The 27,115-nt window shown below is 42.5% G+C and overlaps 2 protein-coding genes and 1 long non-coding RNA gene across 6 annotated transcripts in view; 2 read left to right on the forward strand and 1 right to left on the reverse strand.

Moving 5' to 3' along the window:
* Positions 1–27,115, forward strand: part of AGBL4 (AGBL carboxypeptidase 4) — a 1,546,465-nt gene that overhangs the window by 1,274,470 nt on the left and 244,880 nt on the right. The window lies entirely within an intron of this gene.
* On the reverse strand, positions 5,991–18,693 carry LOC129050948 (uncharacterized). The gene is made up of 3 exons (XR_008514885.2): positions 18,405–18,693; positions 11,426–11,477; positions 5,991–6,958 (listed from the first exon to the last, which is right to left on the reverse strand). It is a non-coding gene; the product is annotated as an uncharacterized LOC129050948 (long non-coding RNA).
* BEND5 (BEN domain containing 5) overlaps positions 18,223–27,115 on the forward strand; it is a 49,467-nt gene continuing 40,574 nt past the window's right edge. The window contains exon 1 of one of the 2 annotated variants that reach the window (XM_002810847.5): positions 18,223–18,631. In XM_002810847.5, coding sequence (XP_002810893.1) covers positions 18,406–18,631 — 226 coding nt within the window. In that variant the 5' untranslated portion in view covers positions 18,223–18,405. The remainder of the gene's footprint in view (positions 18,632–27,115) is intronic. The other variant, XM_024235304.2, reaches the window with a different exon arrangement.

Genomic DNA, 27,115 nt, shown 5'->3' on the forward strand with positions numbered 1-27,115 from the left:
TGGAAAGTCTTTTCTGAGGAGTAACATGATCAAATTTGCATTTGAGCATGATCATTCTGGTTTAGGGAATGCATTGGGAAGGGGTAAGATTTACAGCAGGGAAATAAAAATTGAACTAGGATATAGTGGAGAAGAAGTGAAATAGATGTGAAAGATATATATGGTGCAGAATCCATGGGAGTTGATGACTAAGAGGTGAGAGGACAGTAGGAGTCAAGAATGACTCACTGGTTTCTAACCTGATCTTTGGGTGGATGATAGTACTCTTTACTAAAATAGGAAACAGTTCAGGAGAAGCAGGCTTCTCAAAAGTTTGAAGAGATGGATTTGAAATATTTGAGATGTCATTAAGACCTTAAAGTTGATATGTCTAGTAAGCAGCTGTATGCCTATGTAACTGGAGTTCAAAATAGAAGTCTGCACTAGGTGTGTGCATACACAGAATGAAAAAGGCCAGAAGGCCTACAGTAAAATTCTGAGGAATATTGACATCTGAAATAGGGGTCAAGGAATTGGAGCCTACATGGAGACTGAAGATTATCAAAGAGGTCAGAAGAACTTAAAGATTACTGAAATTAAGAGGAAAAAAATTTTCTGGAAAAAGGCAAGGTCAACAGTGTGAATGCTCCTGAGAGACCAAATGAGGCAAAGTGTCCTTGAATCAGTTAGTCATTCGTGACTTTGGAGAGTAGGTTCGGTAGAGGCAAAGGCCAGACTGCAGTGGGGTTGAGGAGTGAATGGGAGGTGAGTTGATGTTTATAATAACTATGCATAGCACTTTCTTCCAAAAACTTCTGCTTTCCCAGAGGAGGAGAGAAGGAAGTAATTGAGGGAGAGGCAGGGATAAGTGAGGGTTTTGAGGTGGCCATTGTTGCTTTTTGAAGCTGGGAAAGGCTTGGGCATGTGTAAGTGCATATAGGAAGGAGCCTGCCAAAGATAAGAGGTTGAAGATCCAGTGGGAGAGCATAGGGCCTGGAATGGGGCAGATGCTCCTTGAATACCAAATGTTTTCTGAAACAAATGAGCAGGGAGAAAGTTCCTGTGGGTACAGTCTCTGGGTTTTGTCACACCCCACTAACTGTTCTAAAAATGTTGCTGTGCTTCCTCTTTCTGAAACAGCCAGGACATTAAGAATTGCACAAAAACCACCTTTTCAAACTCCCTAGAGAGGGCTCAATTTCAGATCCCAGCCAAGGTGCTTCCTCTCTGAAGCGCCTATGTGGCTGGATTGGCCACTCCTCCAACAGCACCTAACCCTGGCTCCCAGCACAAGGGTAGATCCCCAAAGCAGTGGCAAACAGAAAAGTTTCCACTGGGGCTTCTTGACCACCAGGGTCGATGTGCCTGGCCCACTCTTGAGGAATCGGCATGGCCAGGCATATTCTCTCACTGGTGACTTTCTACCCGCTTTGAAAAGGCATTGAGGCCGACTAGATAACCTAAACAGCTTGAAAGAGTGTGCTTAGAGATAATAATGTTATTATATTTAATTCAGACACCCCTTCAATGTCAGTCATTCCCCTTTATAAGCTACTACTATCTTGTGTTAGGTACCTAATTTTTTTGTTTATCAATGGGTGGCAAGCAGTCCATGGAGTTGTTGTGAAGAGTAAAATGAGAGAACATAAATAAAAAAGCCAGGCATATATTAGATTCTTAATAAATTCACGTCTCCTGCCCCTTCTTGCTGAAGTTTTCTTCCTCCCAGCAGGTGCCGAAGTCTTGAGTCTGAGGGCCAAAGGGGCTGGACTTAGAGAGAAAAGAGAGGTATTTCAGGAAGTACCTGACATGGATAAACCTCAGGATAATACCATCTGTCTCTTAGGTGATTTTTGTTCTTTTATTTTTGGGGTGCTGCTATAAGAGAGCTTTAGATTTAATATGTGAAATGAAAAGTCAGGCTAAATGTTAAACTGAGGCTGGGGGAGTTTGTGAGAGAGATGCTCTCCATGTTATGAAAAGGATCCTTTGCTTTATCATGAAGTTTCTTTAAATATGTGCTCCCCTAGTACAATTAAGCATTTGTTTATAGATCATTAATTATCTGGCAGAGAGGCTTAGCTGGAAGGAATATGGCCTAGAGACACAGCTGGAGAGTTCAGAGCTTGTGCCAAGTGAGAAGCCATCAGAACCAGAGACAGTAAAGCTCAAAAATGATTGTGTAAATTGGATATAAAAAGGAAGTCAATTTCCAAGAGTTCGTCATGTGGACACAGAGACTTTTAGCTGGGCTACATGGGTAGGTAGTGGGGCCATTCGCCAAGTCAGAGAAAGCAAAAGGAGAACATATATAGAGTGTGAATGGGGGTAGAAAGAGCGGTCTGGTTCAATTTGGGATATTTTGAATAGGAGGTGTCTGTGGGACATCAAGGTGAAGAAGGGATCTAGAAGGCAGATGAATATCAGCACCATACTCCAGCAATACTTAAATATTTGTAGTTTTCTAAAAATTTAAAAACTAGTTCACACTTTTCTGCTTCTACACTAGGCTCTGTAGCCTGAGTGGTGTCTTTCCTTCTGCTCTTTCCCACACCTGCTAAGCTTCTACTCATCCTTGAGGTATCAGCTCCAACTATCCTTTTTGGGAAACCTTCCCCAGCTTCCTCAGGCAGACATGGACTGCTTGTCTTTTTCTTGGACAAACTGCTTCTACTTACACGTACCTCCATGATTATCAAGGCTCACAAGATTTCCTGGCTTAACCAAGATTACATAATTTAATAAATGTAATAGGCACAGCTCAGGGAACTCATTAAGTGTTACATCATTTATTCTGTTGGAATTATTGTATTTGCTCCCTTGCATATCTCCCAATTCTATTGGTTTCCTAGGGATGCCACAAACTGGGTCACTTAAAACAACAAAAATTTATTTTCTCACTGTTGTAGAGGATACAAGTCCAAAATCAAGGTGTTAGCAGAGCCATGCTCCCACGGAGATTCTGGGTAGAATCCTTCCTTATCTTTATCTAGTTTCTGATGGTGGCCATTGATCCTTTGGTGTTCCTTAGTTTGCTTGCAGCTGCATTACTTCAATCTCTGCCTCTGTCATCATATGGCATTCCTCCTATGTGTCTCTGTCTTCATATGGTATTTTTCTCATCTTATAAGACACAAGTCATATTGAACTAGGGCCCAGCCTAATGACCTCATGTTAACTTGATTATATCTGCAAAACCTCGATTTCAAATAAAGTCACATTAACAAATTCTGGGGGTTAGGACTGCAACATATCTTTTTAGGGACACAGTGAAACCCATAACACCCATTAAAAATTATTTCCTGCAGGGTAAGGACCATTTCTTGTTTGTTTCTGTCCCAACACTTAATTTAGAGTCTGGCACAGATAAGGTGGCTCAGGAAATGTTTTTTGAATGATTGACCATAAACCCATGCTTTCTAAATCAAACTTTTTTTTATGTTTTATGAACACCAGTGCCTACTGTATGCAAAGATCTGAGTTAGATGCCTTATGCTCTTTTATTTAATTGTATCAAATGCCCTAATTTTATCTCCATATCCAACAAATGAGAAAACTTAACAAGTCAAGTGACTTAGTCAGATCTGCACAACTAATGGGCGGTAGAGCTGAGATTTAAACCCAGATTTTTCTGATTTCAAAGTTCAGATCGCTCCACTACATTCTACTGCCTTTTCTCTTACCTCTGTTTCAGTAAAGTCTCTGTAAGTTCAGACTACCTCAGCTATGCTTAGGGCAACCCCAGAATGGGTTGGGCTCATTCTTTGGCTCAAGTGTTAAAGAATTAACAGAACCCCTTGATGGGGATGGGGGAATGGAGGGTAGTGGTGGAGGAGGGCAGCATGGAAATGGCAGCAGGACTATAGATAGACTCCAAGGGGAAGGTGATTTAGAGAAGAGAATTAATTGGTCCTCTCCCACCCCCCACCTCAGCTAAAAGTCTTCTTCTAATGTTAAACCTGGAAAATGCTGGCATATGTTTACTTAAGACTAGGTAAGCTAATGCCCGAGGATGAATGAGATTACCTTTTACTGAAGGCTTTTCATTGTAATCAAGGGAATGCCGAGCAATGGAGGACAGCGATAAGGCCCACTAGAAGCTGAGCTTCGTTATTGATTTGGTCATGTCTTAATCAGTTTTGTGCTGCTATAATAAAATACCACAGACTAAGTAATTTATAAACAACATAAGCTTATTTGGCTCATGGTTCTGGAGGCCGGGAAGTTAAGGGGTTACATCTGGTGAGGGCTTTCTTGCTGTTTCATAGCATGGTAGAAGGCATCACATGGCAAGACAGATGAGAGAGAGAGACAAAATCACTTTTTTTTTTTTTTCCAGATATAAGGTCTTGTAATGTTGCCCAGGCTGGTCTTGAACCTGGGCTCAATCCTCTGTCTCAGACTTCCAAGTAGCTGGGACTACAGGCTTGTGCCACTGCACCCAGCTCAAACTCGTTTTTATAACAAACTCACTCTTGCATTAATGAGCTCACTCCTGAGATAATGATATTAATTCATTCATGAGGGCAGAACCCTTATGATCTAATCACCTCTTAAATGTCTCACCTCTCTACACTGTTGTACTCGAGATTAAGTTTCCAACCCATGAACTTTGAGGGGCACATTCAAACCATAACAGTCAATGACAAACTCTTTGACTTTGAGGAAATCATCATCCTTCTGGCCTCAGTTTTATCATCTCTAGAATGACAGGTTTGATATATAAGTTCTCTGAGGTCACTAGTCTTGGTTTCCTCATTCTATAGAATCTGTTTCTGTTTCATAACTCTATTTTAAGGTGTTTATCACATTGCCAAAAAAAGGGAAAAAAGAACCTTCAGGATGAAATTTTTCTATGCCAAGGAAAAGATTTTTTTCCCCTTTTTTGCATGCAAAACTCTGCCTTTCTTCATTTGTGTCTGTCTTTTCATTCTGGTAACCCTCACAAGTTTTCTCAGTGGCAACAGGCACTCTCTGGCATGACCGACCCTTCCTTTTCTTGATACCAAAGAGAAGGCTTTGCTCGTATAGTTAAAAACACATGAATAGTGCTGGTAAATCTGTTATGTGCTCTTGCTGTGACTTGTCCAAACAAAGAGATGGAAGAGAAAAGGGTGCACAGGTCCAAATTGTTTAGCTTGGGGGCAGTTTTGCAGTCCTCTTGCCAAATGTAAGCATAGTGATTTCACTTCCTACTCTGCTTTCAGCTTCTTGAAAATGTGCAGGCCCTAAGTGAACGTTTTCTGACAGACTCTTTCTTCCTTGGATAGGCACTGAACATCTTAAGCGGAAAAATATACCTCGTTGTTTATGCAGTTCAGGTCTGCCTCCACCTAGGAAGTGGTAAGAGTCAGAGGGGTAGAGAGTTGTGAACATTTTATCTTTTAATGTCACTGCAGCAGAGATGGGTTGGCTTGGGAAAGACAATGTTCCTCTCGCCAAGAGTCCCTGTCCCAGCTGTCTCCTGAGCTGGTGAGTCTAGCTGCCAGAGGACCTTAAAGTTCTTCCTATGACTTGGAGTCAGTGAGCTTAACATATATGTCTCTCTCCCTTTCCTTTCATAAGTCTTCTTTACATCTTGTCCCTAAAGAATCAGGGAACAGGATTTGGATTTTCCATTCAAGTACCCCTTACTCTAACCAGACCACATTTAGTGCTATCAAATATATCCACAGTGTGGCTCATGCCTGTAATCCCAGCACTTTGGGAGGCCAAGGTGGGCAGATCACAAGGTCAGGAGATTAAGACCATCCTGGCTAACATGGTGAAACCCCGTCTCTACTAAAAATACAAAAAAATTAGCCAGGCGTGGTGGTGGGCGCCTGTAGTCCCAGTTACTCGGGAGGCTGAAGCGGGAGAATGGCATGAACCCAGGAGGTGGAGCTTGCAGTGAGCCAAGATTGGGCCACTGCACTCCAGCCTGGGTGACAGAGAGAGACGCCGCCTCAAAAAAAAAAAAAAAAAAAAAAAAAAAATATATATATATATATATATATCCATGCAGCAAGAATAGTACAACCTCCCAGTTTCTATGTGGAGTTGGTGGTGGGGAATTAACACACCCAGTGGATGACAAGCAGTGTTCCAAGACCACTGGAGGCAACATAGCAGAGTGAGAACCATATGGACTTCATACCAGGTTTGAATCCAGTGTGTGACTTGGACCTTCACTCTCCCTCTCTGAACCTCAGTTGCTACATCTATAAAATAGGAATAACAACAATCACTTCCCAAGTTTATTATCAGAATTGCATGTCAAGCACCTAGCATTACTGGGGATCAAGTAAGGGGTTCAATAGATTTTAGTCCTCTTCTTTGTCTCTTCCTCTCATATATATAAAATTTCACTTGTTCCATTTGAAAATCCTAAAATATGCATTTCATTTTCCCATTTTACAAATGGGGGAAACTGTCTGTCTGATTCTCTACTGTATTCCAAGCATTAATCAGAGATTCTGGCACATTATAAGCGCTCACCAAATAGTTCAATAGTAAATAAATGAATGAACAAATAAGACAGTCTTAGAGGAGTTAAGAATCTTGCCTACATTTTCACAGTTAGTATCCCAGAAGAATTAGGACATAAGGCAGGGCATCACAGAAAAATTCATGCAAGGAGACAAAAAGAGAACCCAGAAATGGAAACAGAAAGGCATAACATAGTTCATCCTTTTTTATGATTGAGAACACTGTGTTTCACAATTCTGAAGCCATGTTTTAAATATATAATATCTGATCATGATTTTAAAAGCAGACAATAAAACCCCAAACTCAACTTAAGTCCTACAATTTATAAAAGTACAGACCTTAGTAAGATTCCAGCTTTCTTAAACAAGGCAGACTGCCTTTGTTTGCCAGGAAGAGAGATGGTGGGTGGCATATCTACAGTAATACTGCCCAGACTTCAGGGAGGAGGAAAATCCTTCACCCAAAATGAACTGGCTCCAGGAACCCATCATTGTCATTACCCTGTGATCTCCTGAAAGGAAAGAGTAATAGAAATTATCTCAGAAGGTAAGAATGAAAAAGGCAACTCATAGTTTTTGGAACCCACTGTGTGAGAGGCACTGTGCCTGCCAGGCACTTTACATGCATTGTCTCAGTTAGACATGAAAACCTTACAAGGATCTCTTTGACAGTTGAAAAACTTGAAACTGAGAGTCATAGATTTTCCTAAGGTCTTACAATACCTTGGTGATAAAGCAGTAATTAGCCCAAAACTGAGTTAAAAGCCTGTGCACTTTTCACTTTTCACTTTTCATGTTGCCATATACCTCTCGTGACATGCTACCTCTCCAGAATGGGTCCCAGAGCCAGCAAGAGAGTTTAGTGATTGGAGACCATTTGATGGCCCAGCAATGTGGCCAAATATGTTATCAGGGTGGGAGTTAGGGTCTTTTCCAGTTACCTACTAGACCTACCAGTTGAGATAAACCTTCCCTTGGCCACCATCCAGAATCCCATGCACCTGTGTGCATCTTTCTCTTATCCATCCTCGTGTTAGCAAAAAAAAAATGCCTCGCCCTTAACTGATTATCTCTTTTTCCTCTATTCTTGCCATTTCTTTTCCTTGATAATAGAGGTGTGCCTGATAATAAAGATGGGGAGGTGGGGTTTTAATATTCTGCACCCCAATACATCCCCCGCCAGCATTAAAAGAATCTATGAAAAGAACTATCAAAAGAAAATGTATAGTATGTTGTATATATGAGTCAGTTTTCCATTATAATATAAAAACTTGGAGGGAAAGGTTTTTTTATATTGGTTGGCATCAATAAGTATTCCTTTGTGCTACTAAATAAAGAAATTTGTGTTAGTAAATTAAAGAAAGCCATCTTTACCCTGTGGATTGGATCCAGTACATTCCCACCCACCACAACATAGAATGAAAATATAAATGAACTCCAGGGTGCTTGTTGGGACATTTGGATGATAGTGCCTGCCAGGATCTCACCTGGACCAATAGGGGTCATCTGGACATCCCTGGAGAACTTGTATATGACCCTTTGAGGATGAATGTTTCATCATCTCCCCATCCTGACCAGAAGAGCACAAATCCTGTCAATCAGTCTAGAGAGTCAGACTCAGTGGGAGCCAGAATTGGGGCAGAAGTCCATGGCTGGGGCTCTAGAGTCAAATGGCCTGGGTTTTAATCCTATGTCTACCATTTACTCCTGTGTGACCTTGGGAAAATTACCCAACATCCCTATGCCTTGTTTCCTCACCTTTAAAATGAGGCTAATAATAATAGTGCCTACTGTCCAGGACTACTTTGAGGATTAAATGAAAAATGTACATAAAGCCTAGCACAAGGCAAGCATTCCTTAAAGGTTTGCTACTATTATCTCTATTCTTATTCTTATTCCTCTAATCAATAATAGGGTAAGAAAACACTTTTGCGGGGTATTGGGGGAGGCTGACATTTTTCACAGAGATATCTCTGACTGGAGCTATCCAATCGTCTCCTTTTTTGGCTCAGATAATCCTCCACTCTTCCCCGGCAGTAAGAGGTGATTACCAACAGGTTCTAATGCCTTGGCCATCAGCAAAGGATATATGACAGTAGTAATCTGCTTGAACAGTTGGTAACCTCAAAGAGCTTAAAAAATTCAGACTCTGGCGTAAGGAAGCCATGATTTAAGAAACCACAGATAATGTAGTCAAATCTTCAGTATTTACAAAATTATTAGTTACTTAAGACATGAATGATTGGAATGGTAGATACCGGACTTTCCCATAGGGTCTAATTCTCAAGTTTCTAGGTAGGGATTCAGCCTCTAGGAAAAAGGGAACAGGGATTAAATCCCATAGTCATTTCAGCTCCTTGTTGCTTCAGGAAACTCTGAGGTAAGGCCTATATCAAAACAGCCATCACAACCTAAGTTTTGAATCAAAGAAACCCAGGCTGAAGTCTTTTCCATGTAAGTGTAAACAAGTTCTATGACCTCTCTAAGTCTTAGTTTCCTCATCAGAAAAGTGGAGATAATAATAATACTGACTTTATGGGATATTTTGAAAAGATTAAAAGAACTAAATATGTAAAGCAGTTAGTACAGTTCCTATCATGGAAATCAATAATCATTAGTTCTGTTTTCATTTCTGTCCTCTCATTTTGTATTGACTTTATGGTGTGGTTAAGAGATATTCTTAAGAAAATCAGAGTTCACAGTTTGCTGTATACTTCTGAGATTACAACCTTCTGAATGAATGTTCTCCTTTATGCCTTTGACTCAGAATGGTAACCTAGAGTTGTCTTTTTTTTTTTTTTTAAGTCTAGGGGTACACTCTGGCCCTATGAGGACTTGTGAAGGGCAGGCATTTTGAACCACCAGGTGCTTGGGATGAGCAGAGATGATAACCAGAGAACTAATGTGGTTTCTGAAGGAAGGTTGCCCTATTGTCTCAAAAATGATGTTGGAATCATCAGAAGACTAGAATGAGGCAGGGTTCTCCTTAATTAAGTAGGGGGTTAGAGAGTCAATGACTTCCAGCCAACAACAACAGGATAAGAAAGAACTCTAGCCTTGTGGAATGAGGCAGAATCACCATCTTGTTTCCTGGAAGGCCCAGAGACTGTGTCAATGAGGTTCCTGCTACTATTATGTTATTATTAGGATTAGTGTATGACCACCATGTGTGACTGTCAACTTGACTATTTTTCTTCTGTGTACATCATTTTTCTATTTATTTTCATTTTGTTCTCTCCTCGTATTTGGAAAAACATTTTGAAAATGTTAACCTATCCAGTGGTTGCTAAGGGAAAATGGGAAATAGGGTTTTTTTGATGTTCCAGTCAGATAGGAGCCAGACATGGTGGAAGCACAGAAACACAGAGAGGAAAATGAGACTTAGAGGGACAGAATATGGCCCTTGGTACACCTGTTGCCTCTCATCTCTGGGTGTGGGGGGGTTCTTTAGGGTCTGCCTTTCAGACATGCACTCATTCAACAAGTGCTTGTTTAGGGTTTCTCATGTGCCAGGTTAGGCACAAGGATGCAACAGTGAAGAAAACAGATATGGTCACTTCTCTAATGGAGCTTTGATCTATAGGCAGAGATAGACCATAATAGAATAAACATATAATTACATACTAAGATACACTCCATGAAGAAAACTATAAGAAGCCATGGAAGTGTGTAAGAAGGACTGGAGCTAGTCTATGGAGGGGGATGGAAGGAGTGAGTCAGGGAGGACTTTCCTGAGGAAGTGACATTTCACCTGAAAAATTACAGAATGAGTTAGTTTAATAAAGGGAACCAGAGGCAACTTCTCAAACTAGTTGGCCCCTAATTGAAATTCATAATTTCAAGAAGTGAGTTGCATTTTTCCAAGGTAGGTCAATCTTTTCGTTTCTTTTTCAAAACGAATTCAAATGCTGGTTCTTTGTGACAATTTTTTATATTAATAAATTTATTTTCATCTTCAACCACTGGGAATCCATTTGCTTTTTGTTGCTTATGCAGAGTATATACTATACTACTAGTAAAATGCTGGGATTCAGATCATTTGTTTGACCAGTGATTTCCATTTGTGACCCACGTGAGCTCATAAGATAGCTGAGATCTGAATAATTGAATTTGACTGCAGTTTGCCTGAACGGAACTTCAAGCCAATGTGCACATCCACAAGGCTTCGGATTACTGTAAACGCTTCTACACTTTACATTTTATATAATGCATAGAAGTTTTTATTTCTTCTCTTAAAAAAATACTCAACAAAGTCAGTTTGAAAGAATGAATGGCCCCAAATACAGTATTTCAGAAGTATTTGCTGCAGGTTTGGGCAAGCCCTGTGGCCTCAGAGGCTCTTGAACATTTGAAATTAGAGAGCTTCTTTAGTGACTGTGACCCATGACCATAGAGTTTTATTGAAGGGGATAGCATTCGGCGGGAATCATTCTAGGATGCTTGTTGGATTATCATCAGTATTGTTCAGTTTGTTATATTCAATTTGATTCAGTAAAAATGTATTGGACACCCCCACTCTGTGTCAGAATGGGGATATGTGTTCTTATAATTATAACTATAATAATTATTATGATTATAACAGTAACAGCAACAATCATTTACTGAGAACTCACCACAGTGTCAGGCACTGTGCCAAGCATTTTACATAGATTATCTCATTTAATCCTCAGAACATCTCTGTGAAGTTGAATTAATATTCTTATGAAGAAAATGATGCTTGAAGAGATTAGGAAACATACCCAAGGCCACACCATAAGAATAAACCTTTATCAGACCAGGATTTGGACCCAGAGCCTAAGACTAAATATACTGTTTTCTTTTTACATTGGCATGTCATTTTTCAGATAAAGAAATCATAACTCAGAGATGCTAAGTGACTTGCCCAAGGTTAGATAGACATTTAGGAGCCCTGTATATTTTTCCTGAAAATAATAATATTTATGACTTGTTGAGAATTTCCTGTGTGCGTGGCATCTTACCTTAAGATCTTCTAACTCAGAGGTGCTCAACTTTGTCTCATGTTAGAAGACTCTGGGAATTAAAAAACAACAAAAATAATCAATGCCTAGGCCCCATCCCAAACCAATTGAATCAGGGTCTCAGGGGATAGAACCTGGGAATGGAATATTTTTTAATTCCCAAGGTGATCCTTATACACAGAAAGGGTGGAAAATTCCTGGCCCACGTCTCACAACACCTTCACAGGTGAGAAAGCTGAGGCTCATGGAGCTGAACTGTCTTCCCTAAAGTTACAGCAAAGATGTAACAAAGTCAGGTTTTAACCACTGGTGTGATTCCTAAGCCCACATTTCTTTGGCCCTCCAATCTGTCATCTACATGACAAGTTTACATTCCCTCTAAGTCTCACCTGGATAACTTATCCAGGTGATGTTCATTGGCCTTTAAGCCTGTACTCAACATGCAACTCCTCCCTTTCCTTCCTTCCCCCTCTCCATTGCTATTCTCTTCCCCTGCCCAAAATCCCACAAGCAGACTCAATCAGACTTCATGAGCAGGAGTGCATATGAATGAGTTGGGTTGATGCCCCTGCTTTACGGTATGACAACACAGCTCAGGCTAATGCCCACTACGGGCCTCCCAGTAGCTCCAGCTCCTCCTGGCCATGTATCAACATTCCTTCCTTGAATCAGCCTGAGAAGACAGTGGCCCTCAGCTTGCAGCACAGCAAATTACTCTTCTGGGCAAAATAGGAAAATTTAAAAAATGTAAAAGGCCAAAGACAACATGGAAAAATCTTAAATGCATATTATTAAGTAAAAGAAGCCAATCTGAGAAGGCTACATAGTGTATGATTCCAACTATATGACATTCTGGAAAAGGCAAAACTATGGAGACAGTAAAAAGATCAGTGGTTGCAAGGGTTGGGGCTGCTGAGGTAGGCTAAATAGGTTTTTTAGGACAGTGAAGTTAGTCTGTATGATACCATAATGGTGGATACATGTCATTATATTTTTGTCCTAAGTCACAGAATGTACACCAAGAGTGAACTCAAATGTAAACTGTGGACTTCGGGTGATGATGATGTGTCAATGTAGGTTCATCAGTGCAACAAATGTACCACTCTGGTGGGGGATGTTGGTATTAAGGAGGCTATACCTGTGTGGGTGATAGGAGGTATGAAGGCAATTTCTGTACTTGCCTCTTAATTTTACTATGAACCTAAAACTACTGTTTAAAAAGTCTTTTAAAAATGTAAAAAGCAGAGACTTGAAAAGTCAAATCGAACATCACAGGGAAAAAAGGCAAAATCATGAAAAAATGTGGTTAATCATTAGCAGAGAGGTTGAAAAGACACGCTCCAATTGCTTTAAAAATTTACAAAACCCAGGTCTCCTTAAAAATAGTTTTGCAAAGTACATTGAGAATTCCATGTAGTAATATGAAACATAAGTCCCACTGCTTCCACTGAACATGCTTCAGCTGGCTAAAACGAAGGAGCCTGACATTAACCCAAGGCTCTGCAAAACTCAACAGGAGAGTGCAGTGGAGACGCAGTTGCAAAGCTGCCCCAGATGTGTACATTTTCTGCTCCATTAAAATGACTTGGACGAGAGGCAAAGCACATTTGGCCCACAGAAAAAGAGAGTCGGGGGAGGGGTGAGACAGGACAGTCAGCCTCTTCGCAGGCCTCTGTCTCCCCAGACTTGCGTCCCCTCCAATCCTTCCCCACAAGGTTTCTAGAGCAAACTGTCTAAAATTCAAATACAACCACAAGCCTTCCAGGGCTCCCCAGAGCCAAACTGCTTTGCCATAGTTCTCCGTGTTCTCAACTGTATCATGGGTTTAATAACACCCACTTTAAGAATTTGGTGTGAAATAATTGAGATCATGTATACACAGCACCTGGCATGCATGATTTATCAGCTTTAGAGAAAAAATAGGTATTACAATTATCATCACTGAAACCAGGTCATATGAGGAGAGACAGGTGAAGGAAATGAAGATGTTTGGGCAGAAGACAAACAAAGAGCTGGGAGACAGGATTCCAAGTTTTACCATGTCTGAAGGGCAGGCCTGAGAGTCTTGGTGAACCTAGTAAGGCTGCTACAAGGTTAAAGATTCTACCTCAGTGCAAATAAAAAAGACCTTTCTAACACTTGGTAATGTATAAAAGTTAAGGGGAGCTAGTAAGCTTCCTGGCATTAGCACTGTATAAAAGGTGTTCTAGATGCCCATTTGGCAGAAATATTGAAGAGGGGATTCAACAATGATTTGGTTAAACTTGAAGTTTGCAGTTGCCTCTTTAAGTCTGAAATCTGTATTTAAACTATCTTTGCTCACCAGTCAATGAATCACCAATATCTTGAATATCTGGTATGTTTAAAGCCCAGGGCTATGGTCTCCAGGTCAAAGTACTGTTGCTCAGTTTTCAGTAGGGTGGAAGAGGCGCCCTATGGCACATAGTAGGTTTTCCATTAAGCTGTATCCATAGACTGAATGTGTGAGTCACACGGGAAGCAGAAACTGACGTCTTTCTGGTGCCGTCCAAGGGTATCCCTTTAAGCATCCCGTGCCAGTCATGACTACTCCAGAATCTATTCTGTGGATCTATGAAACATGCATTTCGATCTGTGTTTACTCTGTCAGCATCCGGGTCCATTGTCTGTTCTTTTACTCTTTCTGGGTTATCAGAAAATGGAACTGCCTCCTTATAAGAATGATTTACAATGACATGGATAGGGAATTTGAACCCCAGGGTGCAGTGATATTTAATATGTTAATGAATGTGTCTGTCTTACAAGTGGTAGAATCAATGTTCTTCTGCCCTTCGATCACTGGGAATGGGAAAGGCAGAGTTGGGATTCAGTTTCAACTCTTAAAAAGGGGAACAGGCTATGCAGAAGCTCTTTAGTTTAATTAGATTCCATTTGTCAATTTTGGCTTTTGTTGCCATTGCTTTTGGTGTTTTAGTCATGAAGTCTTTGCCCATGCCTATGTCCTGAATGGTATTACCTAGGTTTTCTTCTAGAGTTTTTACAGTTTTAGGTCTTACGTTTAAGTGTTCAATCCATCTTGAGTTAATTTTTGTATAAGGTGTAAGGAGGGGGTCCAGTTTTAGTTTTCTGCATGTGGCTAGCTAGTTTTCCTAACACCATTTATTAAACAGGGATACCTTTCCCCAATGCTTGTTTTTGTCAGGTTTGTCAAACATCAGATGGTTGTAGATGTGTGGCATTATTTCTGAGGCCTCTGTTCTGTTCCATTGGTCTATATATCTGTTTTGGTACCAGTACTATGCTGTTTTGGCTACTGTAGCCTTCTAGTATGGTTTGAAGTCAGGTAGCATGATGCCTCAGTTTTGTTCTTTTTGCTTAGGATTGTGTTGGCTATATGGGCTCTTTTTTGGTTCCATATGAAATTTAAAGCAGTTTTTTCTAATTCTGTGAAGAAAGTTAATGGTAGCTTGATGGGGATAGCATTGAATCTATAAATTACTTTGGGCAATATGAACATTTTCACAATATTGATTCTTCCTATCCATGAGCATGGAATGTTTTTCCATTTGTTTGTGTCCTATTCTCACTCATAAGTGGGAGGTGAACAGTGAGAACACATAGATATGGGGAGGGGAACATCACACACCGAGGCCTGTAGGGGGGTGGGGGGCTGGGGGACTAGGGGAGGGATAGCATTAGGAGAAATACCTAATGTAGTTGATGGGTTGATGGGTGCAGCAAACCATCATGGCATGTGTATACCTATGTAACAAACCTGCATGTTTTGCACATGTATACCAGAGCTTACAGTATAATAATAATAACAATATTAATAATAATAAAGGCCAGGCGCGGTGGCTCACATCTGTAATCCCAGCACATTGGGAGGCCGAGGAGGGTGGATTGCCTGAGGTCAGGAATTTGAGACCAGCCTGACCGACATGGTGAAACCTCGTCTCTACTAAAAATACAAAAATTAGCCAGGCGTGGTGGTGGGTGCCTGTAATCCCAGCTACTCGGGAGGCTGAGGCAGGAGAATCGCTTGAACCCGGGAAGCAGAAGTGGCAGTGAGCCGAGACCAGGCCATTGCACTCCAGCCTGGGCAACAAGAGCGAAACTCCGTCTCAAAAAAAAAAAAAGAGAGAGAGAGAGAGAGGAACAGGCTTTCAAGAAAAAATGTGCAAGAGGTTTGTTATTCATGCTCTCTTTATGTCCTTCTTTAATACATTCGTTTTATAAACATTTACTCCCCAGCCCTGTGCTAGGTACCTGGGATGCTAAAGTTACTCAGCCTTTGCCTCCCCTCAAAGAGCTCTTATTCTAGTGAGGGAAGATAAAAAGTGCTGGGACAAAATATTGTAGTAGAAAGAGATGGGCTATCCTTGAAAAGTGTGGGTGGTTGGGGAAGGCTTCACAAAGGCAATGACATTTGAGCTGATTTTCAGGGTAAGTTGAGGAAGGAAGGACCTCCCAGGATGAAGGCAGAAAAAGCACAAAAGCTTGGGACCTGCTAAAACATGCTGTCTTGGGAAATGTCAAATAGTTTAGGTGTCTGGAGTGTACTGTGTCTGGGAAGGTAGTAAGAGATGAGATTGGTAATGTTTTGCGGTCACCCCCATTTAGATGCAGAGAGGAGGTTGGCCATGGGCTACTTGAAATCATTTTGAGAACATAGTCTGGAGCTTCAAGGACTTTTGTTAAATACGGCCAACTCTGCATGATCCATCTTGTGAATTATCAGAAGTCTTGCTGCACATTACTTCCCCTTGACCACCATAGGAATGTATTCTTAAAATAAAAACTCACTGAGGATCAGTCCAAAGAAATCATAGTCATGACAGTAAATGTGCTGGAACAACTCAGAGTGGCTCCTCTTTTTTCCACAAGCTTGTGGGGCAAGATAAGACCAACAGCTGCATCAGGACAAGTGGTGGTCATTTTTGGCTGGTACCACATAACCAGTGGGTTGGTTTAAAAAAATTTGTACTGACTTACACATTTGGATACGAGAGCTATATGTTGATGGGATTCACTTATATAACACACTCTCTGTATCACAGTGAAATAAATATCTGCCTCATTGTCAGTGGAGCTGATGTGAAATATGAGCACAGTGCTTTGATTTTATAATGTTTAAGGTTTTCTGATTATAAAGTAATAAAACATTGTGGAAAATAGTTACACACACACACACACAATGAATACAAGGAAAAACAAAATCATCTACCACTACTAAGAAGCTAAAAAAATCACTATTAACATTTTGGTGCACTTATTTTGTTTTTTTCTTACAGCTAAAGTTTATTAAAATGAATTTTTAAAAATATAACATTTAATTGAGTCCAACACCTCCATTAAGCATTCCTCTATGACAATACTTTTCTCATTATACTGTCATTACTTGCTTATACTTCTTTAATACTCCTAGACTAGATTGTAAAAGTTGTGAGGATGGGAAAGGTATGTTATTCATACAGTTACCTAATTTTGGCACAGGAACCCAAAACTGAGATTCAAGTTCTGGTCCACTGACTTTGCAAGGCCCAAGAATCCAGGTGTTTATCTTTTCACTTCTACCACCAGCACCTGGCCCAGAATCTGGCAGGTGGTGTAAACTCAGTGAATATTGGTTGCTTTAATAAAGGAATGAATGAACAGATGGATGGATGGATGGATGGATGGATGGATGGATGGGTGAATGTGGGTTTTTATTTATTCTTCTTTACCCAAAATTCATTAACTCCCTGTCAAGTGCCAGGTCTGGCTAGGCAACAGAAATATAACTAGCCATATTTGATACGAGGCATCCCTGTGAAGGTACTGACCTCCTCTGATGTGGGATAGGGTTCCTATGAGTACAGAGCCCAATCAGCCCCCTTTGGCTGGTCCTCACGGCTTGTCTTGGAGGGGACCCAAGCCCCTCCAGGCTCTCTTTGGCAAGAGACAGAGGAAAGACCGCTATTCCATGGAGTACTATTCCTGTACTCCTCAAAGTGCTCCAGAAATCCCTAGCCTTGGGCCTGTGTTACCCAGAGCGCTCCTCAACTCCCTCGGCGATTCCAAGTTGTCCCTGCTCAGTGGTGGGCGTGCTGTGGAGAGGGTATCTCAATGGAAAAAGACTATAGAGGAGAGGGGCGCCACCGCTCCCTCAGATGAGAGCAGCTCTTGACAAACCTTCCACCTCCCCAGCCAGCTGGCACAACTGGAAATCCCAGATAAGCCCCAGTTCTGGTCAGAACTGGTCTGGCAGCTCTAGGGGAAATTTTCTGTCTGACTGACCCTTCCCACAGCGGGAGCCGGCAGTTTTGCAGAACAAAACAAACAAACAAACAAAAAGAAAGAAAGCAAAGAAAAGGCGGGGCCAAACTAAGGGCTGGGAAAGGCGGGGGGAGGGTGCGGGGCGGGGGGCGCGGGGAGGGTGGCTAAATTTAAAACACTCCAAACTTCTGCTGGCTTCCAAGTTTACACTTTGAGATTCAAACAAGATTGCCCCCACCCCTATCCCGCATTCACTCACTCATACACTTCTCTACTTGGCAATGCAGTTTTGTGGCAATGCAATTTGGCAGCGCGATTGTTGAAGCAATATAATCCTGCACGCAGCGCACCTTTTAATCAATGCATTTTTTTCCTGCAATGCTCTTGTTATTATTTTTATTGCAACTGAATCTCTGAACCCTTTTCCCTCCCCATTCGAATCGCGCTCCGGCTGTGATTGCTCGGGTCTGACTTTGCAAGTGGCAGTGCGCTTCCAAACCCCCCTCATCCGCCCCTCGTCCTCCTTTCCCCCCCTCCCTCCCTTTTCCGCGCCCAGGCGAGAGCAGCCGATTGGCAGAACGGTGCTTTCAGGAACAATAACAGTGGGGGGAGCCTGGGTCCTGGGGAGCCGCCCCCGCCCCCCCCAGCACCGCAGCGAGACTCGCGCCCCCCGCCGGATCCCCACCTCCGCGCCCGCCCCGCGGGCTGAGCTGCGCGACCGGGGCCCGCCCCCGGCGCCCACCATGTACGCCTTTGTGCGGTTCCTGGAGGACAACGTCTGCTACGCGCTGCCCGTGTCGTGCGTGCGCGACTTCAGCCCCCGCTCGCGGCTGGATTTTGACAACCAGAAGGTGTACGCCGTGTACCGGGGCCCGGAGGAACTGGGCGCCGGGCCCGAGAGCCCCCCGCGCGCCCCCCGCGACTGGGGCGCGCTGTTGCTCCACAAGGCCCAGATCCTGGCGCTGGCAGGTGAGCAAGCGGGCGGGGAGGGACGGTGGGACCCGGGCGGGGGCTGGGACCCCGGGAGGGGCCGGGGGCCGGGGCGGAGGGGACCGGGGGGAGCCACTGCTTGCTCCTTCCTGCCTCCTTCTCCCGCCCTCTGGGCATTTCATTTGGGAACGGGGTGTCTCTAAGAGGCCAGGCCAGTTAAAAAGACCGGATGGTCCCCTTTGTCTTCCCCGCTTCCCCGAAGCTCCCGCGCTGTCAGTCCGTCTTCATCTCTTCATCTGTGTCCGTCCTCCTCTTTCTGATTCTTTGTGTTTCCTTCGTTCCTTCACTTTACATTTTTCTCCCTACCTGTTTGTACCGTCATTTTTCTCTCACCTTCTCTTTACCTCTCTCCCAGTTCCTTCCCTCTGTTCTTTTCTGTCTTCTTAAGTTTCTCAAGCTGTCTGTCTCTCTCCCTTTAAAGGCCGTTGGTACCTCCTTGGAGTGAGGAGCAAGAAGGATATTGTCAGATCTTCTAGGTGGGAGTCCCTCCTCACAGAGGGAAGCTATGACATCCTTGTCCCATCCGGGCCAACATTGGACAGGATGAGGAGGCCATGAACCTTAGTGCACTGGGCGCCACACCACACTTTCCTGCCCCTCCCTGGCCAGGTGGCAGAGGTAAGGAGGTAGAGGCCCTAAGGCATCCCTCAGCCTCCACACCCCTTTCTGAATCTCCCAGAAGGCTCCCTGAATGAAAGAGTTGAGGGCCAGGAGAGAGTTTCTGGGTCAGAATAACACTGGACCTCTCATCCCTGCTCTGCCAGGGCCCTGAGAGATGGGCTAAGGCAGCTAGTCTCATCTCCATTTCGTAGATGAGAGTACTGAGGTTCAGTTGGTGATAGGGAAAGAAACCAGCCCTTTATCCTATGCTCCAGTTCTTCCTGCCATGCTGAGACACCTTTTCCTTTGTAAAGAGAAGACAGCTGGCCCTGTTTCCCAGCTAGTTCCAGGAAGTTTGAGTCTAGACAAGCAAGGAAGGGGGAAGTATCATCTCTGTTTTGGGGAGCAGCCTTTTTAGCTGCAGCTGGTAAGGAGAATGCACCTTAAAGTGGGCAAATAGTCACCCTGCCTTCTACCAGAAAGAACACGAAGGGTTAGGAACTGAATGAAGATGTTTTGTAATTTTGAGACCTTCTCTATTTTTTTCAAGTTCCTTTGCTTCCTCACATTTAGCCTAAAAGATGAATCCAACATTCTCTCAACCCATAGAGACTTGCCCAGGGTCTCATGGCAAGTTAGCTCAGTCTCACGACTCATGTTGCCTCTGAAAAACAGGTTTGCAGAAGTTGAAGAGTGGAAGAACTGGAAACTGACCAGCAGCACTGGGACCCTTTTTGACAGGCTCTGTCCATACCACCTGCCTGATAAGCCCCAGCACTCAGGAGTGTAGGCCCACCCACTGCCAGACACCTAGGGCCAAAGAAACTGAGGAAGGGGAAGCAGATTTTAGAAAAGGGAACCATTCATAGCTGATTAGGTTTTATTTTGTTTGCTTACTTGCCTTTAATTACCTGAGGGAAAGGATTAGGAATTTATTTCCCAAGACGATAGGCTTGAGGAAGTTATAACTAGGTTGTAACCTTAGCTTCCCTTTTGCTAGAAGAAAATGCATGCATGCTTCTTGATGATTGTATTGTACTCCTAGATCTGGAAGGGTCCTGGGAGAGTAGAAGTGATGTGTTAAAGAGAGTCAGTGATAAGTTTCTTAGTGTGTAATGGCTGTTTTCCTCTCTTGGAGGTTGTTTCATTCATCTACTCATTCATTCATCAAACATACATACACACTGTGCTTGACTCTTCAGGCACTGCAGAGAGGCCACTTAGGCAGATGGCAGCTCCCGCCAGCTCTGATTTTGAAATCGACACAAGTCCTCAGAAGCAAGATACATGTAGCTGTTGGTTTGAGAACCATGAATTTTGAACCTGTAGACTGTTCATCCTCCAAGTTAGAATGTTGATAAATCTGTAAGGTTATTTAAAAAAACCCAAGCATAATTTGGAAACTGGCAGAGTAGATTCAAAGAAGTGTGCCAGTTTGAATTAGTTGAAAAACACTTCCCCTTACCTCTCTTCAGTTTTTTTCTTGAGAGGAGAAAGGGGAAAAAAAGACAACAACTTGAAGTTGGCCAAACCACATTTTGAATTTTGATCTCCTGGGTACCCACTGCCCTGGGTAGAGACCTGATCGAAGGGCCAGGGTGAGTTCGGGAATTCATTACCCTGGAATAACTCCTATGTATCTTCAAACCCCTTCTTGACTTAACCTTGGTGGCTCTGAGAATTGCTTGCAGTGACTTCAAAGAGCTCATCTGGCATCTCCTATATGTAAATACCACTATGCTGTGGCACCAGGTGTGAGGAGGAATCCCCTCAAGTGGGAAGCAGAGGTGGCTTTATGTTTGTGGATTAGTGATTAATTGATTAATTAATCTCTCTGACACAAATAGAATGGTTTCCAAGGTAGTTTCAGCACAGCTTTCTGGCTTTTGGTGGGAAGTATGTTGCTATACTGAGTGTTGGCCCAAGCCAGCCCAGAGCTGTCTTGAAGTATACTTCTTTTTATACTCAGGAAATGTCAAAGCCGACTGCTGTGGGACTTTACGTTTTACTGCCCATAGTAGGTGGTTTATACCACTGCTTATCAAATTACAATCCCAGTTCAAGGAAAAACAAAACCCCTTCTTTCCTGATAGTCTTGCTGTATGCCTACGCATTATCTCTGTTAGTCCTCTAAGTGACATTTTGGTAGGTATTGCGGTGGTTAGTATTTCCATTTCATAGATGAGGACACCGAAGCTCAGAGACTTGCCTACAGCCACACAGCTAATAAATGGCAAGGCTGGAATTGGAACACAGGTCTTCCAGTGCCAGGCCCCCACTTGGCAGTCTCCTTTGTAAAGTAGCCGATGTTCCCATCAGCTACACAGCATGATTTGGAAGGAGTGAAAGGAAATGGAAAAACTGTCCATGAAGCTTACAGCTCAAGGCAAGTTTTCAAGCCAGAGTATAATTTTAGTTTCTGAGTTTTCAAGCCCATTCTGCTCTTTCTCCATTACCAACCTCCCTCTTACAGAGCACACACAACTGTCCCCCACCCGCCTATCTCTTCAGTTGGCATTTGCTTGAATAAATCTTCACTAAGGCTGTCCCTCTTGGAGGGGCCACATAACTCAAAGTTTGACTCACCTTTGACCTCTGTTCTCTCTTTACTCTCATTTATTTGCCAAGCAGATTGTGAAAGTGAGAACTACTCATTTGGAGAGCTCACCATCGTCTAACTGCAATCCAGCCTGCTACTGGGGCTCATAGTGTTGAATTTTATGTTTTTTTCAGGAGGCTCAAACTGGTTTCTCTGTGCCTAGAGCCCTAAAATTTTAAGTTGCTCTATCTAGGCACCTGTGCTCTGTTACTGTTGTTTGAGTGTGCTAAATTTGTTTGTTGTCAGATGTCTCCTTACTGTTTTCTGTATGCCAGGCCCAGTGCCGTATTAAGTGAATATACCAGTGCACCTATGTATCTCAGGTACTGTGATTGAAATGACAGCACGACCCAGGGGTGGCAGGCATTGACTTTTCATGTCCTGCTATGTAGGATTTCTGTGGGGGAGGGAGTGATGGAAAAGAAATGGGTATCATCCTCAGGGAGTGTGTAATTTGGGGGCCTCAAAGTAAGTGCTAAATAAAGGTAGAAGCCAGGCACTGGGGGAACACAGAGAATGGACCAATTCAAGGTGGGCTTTGCAGTTTATCTTTTAAGTTTTTCTTTTCCAGCTCCGCCATCACTGCCTGCATTCAGGTCAGCATCAGCTCTTATCTAAACTATTGAAGCAGTCTTCTAATTGATTACCATGTCTCTGATCTATTTTCCCAGTTGCTTTTAGAATAATCTTCTAAAACACAGTCTTAGTTGACTGCTCTCATTAGAACCTTCTGCAGCTCCCTATTGCCTACTGAATAAAGTTTTAGTTTCTTAGCCTGGCATTCATAGCCCTCCTTAGACCAGCTCTATCCCAGCCCCACCTTACTTCTCCAGCCTCACTCTCTCTTCCCCTTTCCCTGAGACCTATGGTATTTCTTACTCTTCTATGAACACACTCTCTTGCACTCCTTTGAGCCAGCCAGGATGGATTAATCATTGTCTGATATGGGGCCTCTGCCCACAAGGAGCTCACCTTCAGGTAGGGAAGGTAGACATGTGACAGAAGTTTGTGGTCCAGCCCCCTCCACCTGTGATAAAGGAGTGGACAGAGTACATTGGGAGACCTTGCTTCAGTGGCATTCCCTATTCCTCCCTCTGCCCCCAAGAGAGACTCTCTCCCTCCTCAGAACTCTCTTTTCACTTTGCTTTTGCCTTGCTTATGGATTGTAGCATTTTATGTCTTGTTTTTATTAGTCATGAATGTGCCTCTCTTCCTGCCTCACAGGGAGCTCCTCTAGGACAGGGGCCTGGCTTCCTTGTGCCTGCATCCTTAGTGCCCAGCATATAGTCTACACTGGTGTGCCCATGTTGAACTCATCAACTTTGGGAAGACAGGTGCATTTTTGTGCTTGAGGAGAGGGAAATAGGGGAGATAGGAACCTCTGCAGCAGCAGCTTGTTTTTCAGAACAGAAACCTGCCATAGGATTTTAAGTTTTCATTCAACTTTGTTCATCTGGAAAAAGTCAACATTCTTTATCACTCCTTCAACTAGCTAGAAGAAACCCCACACTTGGGGGAAATAGCTTCCAAAGCCATGTTCTTATTGCTTTGGTAATTTTAGCTCATTCAGGGCTCAGGTCCCAGCTTGGCATTGTTAGTCCAAATAGATCATTTGCTCCAGAAATGCTTTGGAACTTCTACAAAGTTAGCAGTGAAGCAGAGGACTAGCCGATTTCATATGCAAAGATTGTTGCGTGTCATCAGTGGGAAACTGCCAACCAAAGGATTTATTTTCTTAAAAAAAGTGAGTGAAAACTTTTAATTTAGGTTTTGACATGTTTTGCTGATATACATTGGAGCAAAGATTGGAAATTGCCTGCTGTCATCTGTTGCAGATTCTACTGGGATGTTAACCATTGAAGGTTCAGTCTAATGTGATTTCTCATGTTCAACAACCACAAATTTTTACAACTAAATAGTATGTGCTACAGAGTGCTTCAGAGTTCTGGTTCATAAGCAGAAAGAAAAAATTGTCCCAGGCAAGTTGCTTTTTATGTGGTGTTTTGTTGTTCAAGAGCATACCAGTTTTTATTTTTAAAAGCACACCCAGAAAGTAGAATTCAGATTGGGGTCTTTGACACCAAGACCAATTCTCTTTCTAGTGTGCCTACCTGCTTTGTCTTATAAGCTCCTTAGGGACAGAAGTTGTGTGTACTCTTCCTACCAGAAGAACATTCGTAATCTGGAGACATTTTCTCTGGTTGATTTAAGTTCCACAAGTATTGAGTTATACTAGGTGGTCAGTCTTATACTCCAGGGAAATGCAGGAAGAGGAATAAGCACTGTGTTTCCCTACCAAATATGTTATAAATACTCACCTGGTTCCAGGTTCAGTGCACATATTCTACATCCTTGTGAGACAGAGATTTTTGTTTTACCCAAGAAAAGAGAGCCATTCAAACAGTTGTTTAGTGAACACTGTAGGTGCCAGGCAGTGGGCTAAGTCTTCCCACATGGACTGGACTTGTGGATAAATATGAGTCAGTTCAGTCCAAAATTCTGAGACCTAACCTAAGGTGGTGGTGGTCATGGTGGACCTGAGATATTTTAAGGAAGGAGAATTCATGGGACTTAGTAACTGACTGGTTGTAATAATGTGTGTGATGATGATGTGGTGATCTGGGCCTCCCTGTCTCGAGGAAAACCCTGGAAGTGTAGCTGGTTGAAAGGGAAAATGATGAGTAGCTTGAGACCTGTCGAATCTTAAGGGCCCGTGGAACATCTGGATGGATATGTCAGGAGAGCAAGTAGGCATGTGGTCTGAGGTTCAGAAGAGCATTCCAAGCCAAAGATCTCAATCTGGAAGTCATGAACTAAGGAAGGTTTGAAGTTACAGTGGGAGAGAGTGCAGAGTGAGAGAAGTGTGCAAGGGCAGAACATCGGCTTTTAAAGGCACAGTTAAGAGCCTGAAAAAAAGGTGACTGGGAAGAAACAGCCTTCCCAGTCTAACAGATGGACTTAGAATCAGGGGATAACCAGCAGAGATAGGTGTCCTGGAAACCAAATGAGAAGAGAGGTCTTTGGATCCTAGAACTAGGCTTGTTCTGGTTTCTTTTAACTATATAGCAGCTACCTTTTCCTTTTCACTCATTGGTCAGACATAGGTTAGGACAGCTAAATACATAAGCAGGAAAAGAAAAGATTTGCATGGGATGATATTTTGGTAATTTTCATTTTCTGAGTTTTGCACCAGAGAGGAAGGATCAGCCTTGTTCTTGAAAGCAGAGTTGGGGTCAGAGAATGGAATTCACACGCATTGGTGGGAGCAATATAACAGCAGAGAGAGCAGACAAATAATGGAAAGGGCTTCTAGCATGGTGCTGAGCTCCCTGTCACTAGAGGTGGCAAGCAGGTCAGGGGTATTTTAGGATGGAACCCTGCACTATGGGAGAGTTTGGTTAGATGACTTCTAGATCATTTCCTTAACTACTGAAGAGGAAATTTTAGAGAGCCGAAAGAGGACAGGCTTTGAAGTTACGTAGTCTGGGTTCAAATTGTGACTGTGCTACTTAGAAGCTGTGTGGCTTTCGGGAAATTACTTCACCTCTCTGAGTTCCAGGTGCTCATCTGTAGCATGGAGATAGTAATTGCCCACTGTGTTATTTAGCAAGATAATATGGAAAAATATCTGGCATATAGTAGGTTCTCATTAAATATAGATACCTGTTAGGAACTACAGTGGACTAATAAGTGCTGAGAGAAGAACAGTGACTTGCTTAGTTGTGGGTACTGCCCACTGTGGAAAGGAATGACTTAGAGGAACGAGCACATGGAAGGAGCATACAAGTTTAAAATTTAACTTGTGTGTGTGTGTGTGTGTGTGTTTTAAATCCTCCTGGGACTTGACCTAAGCATGAAAGGCTTATTATTAATATTTTCCTCCATGTTTGTTCCTCTGCGACCCTATCCTGGGGGCATTTATTGTGCTGGCAACAGCCCTGGTGAGGCACATGGAGGCAACTAGACAAATGACTCCGTAGAATGAACTTCCCAGTTTTTTCTGTGCCCCAGTCCTGTACCAAGGCCAGTGAGGTGGTGGGAGTGAGAACAAGGAGACCTACTGAAACCTGGCTAGCAATTCCTTCTCTCCCTATGTGGATGGCCTCAGTAGGGCATTTCTTCAAACATGCCCACCTGGAAGAATCTTCCAGCTCATCTACTGTTACCCTACATTACACAGCTGAGAAAGAGACCTGGAAATCCCTGTGACTGGCCAGCGGTCACATAGCTAGATGGATCTGTTAAAGTTTTCTACTGTAGTCTTCATGTTTTACAGAAAAGAAAATCAAGAGAGAGGACTAATCACCAAACAAGTTAATGAGAGAGGCAGGCCTTGATTTGGTGTCTCCTGATGTCTTTCTGCAACACCACAGCAGGGCACTCTTTCTTTTGTAGTCTTGGCTGGGTACAATCCTTGAAACTTGAGAATTTTGTCTGCCTTGGATTTTATAAAAACAAACACCATCAGCCAGAGAATGCGTTGTGTTTGTATTTTCTGTGGCATGTCTGTTTTTAATGCAAACATAAAACTGCACATGATTTTTGTATAGATGAAAAACTTTAAACTTATATGTAGATATTTATAAGACCTTTATAAAGCATTTTATGTGTAGCCTTTCAGAATTTCATCCTGGCTTACAAACTCATACCAAATTAGGCTCTCTGACGTTGGATTATTTTAATTGCCCAGACTGATTATATGTCAAATGGAAGTTAAGACAAAATTTCTCCCATTTTAATAATACTGTAAATTCTTCATGGGTAAATTCACTTTTGAAGACAGACTTGCATTGGGTTTCCTGTCACCTGCTTGTTTTTTCTAAAACACCATTTGCCTATTACCAGCATGCTTCCTTTTTTCCCAGTAGTAAGTTTAATGGAAGGTTTCTCCTCAGATTAATAATACCAAGTTCTGCTATATTTTTGAATAGCAGTTTTTACCATTTTTTTTTTACAAGAAAGCTCTTTGTGGCTTTGAGTAGAGACCCTATTTGGGCATTGTTTAGAGCTTTGTGGCTTCAATAAGCCTTGTAGTTCAGGAGTTTGGCAACAGGTCATATTTATATAGTGTTTACTTCAACTTGGGAATTCATCACAGTATTCTCTTAGGGTGTAGGCAAGATCTTGGGAGAAAGGCAGGCATTTTAGGAAGTTATATTGACATACTCATCATTTTACATGTGCCTTTTAGTTCATTTGAGGAAGTTACAGCAACTTCATTATTTTTCTCTTGTTCCTGTAGTTTAATTAGGTGATAGGAACAG

This window comes from Pongo abelii, chromosome 1 (genome assembly GCF_028885655.2).
Source record: "Pongo abelii isolate AG06213 chromosome 1, NHGRI_mPonAbe1-v2.0_pri, whole genome shotgun sequence".
Classification (NCBI taxonomy): domain Eukaryota; kingdom Metazoa; phylum Chordata; class Mammalia; order Primates; family Hominidae; genus Pongo; species Pongo abelii.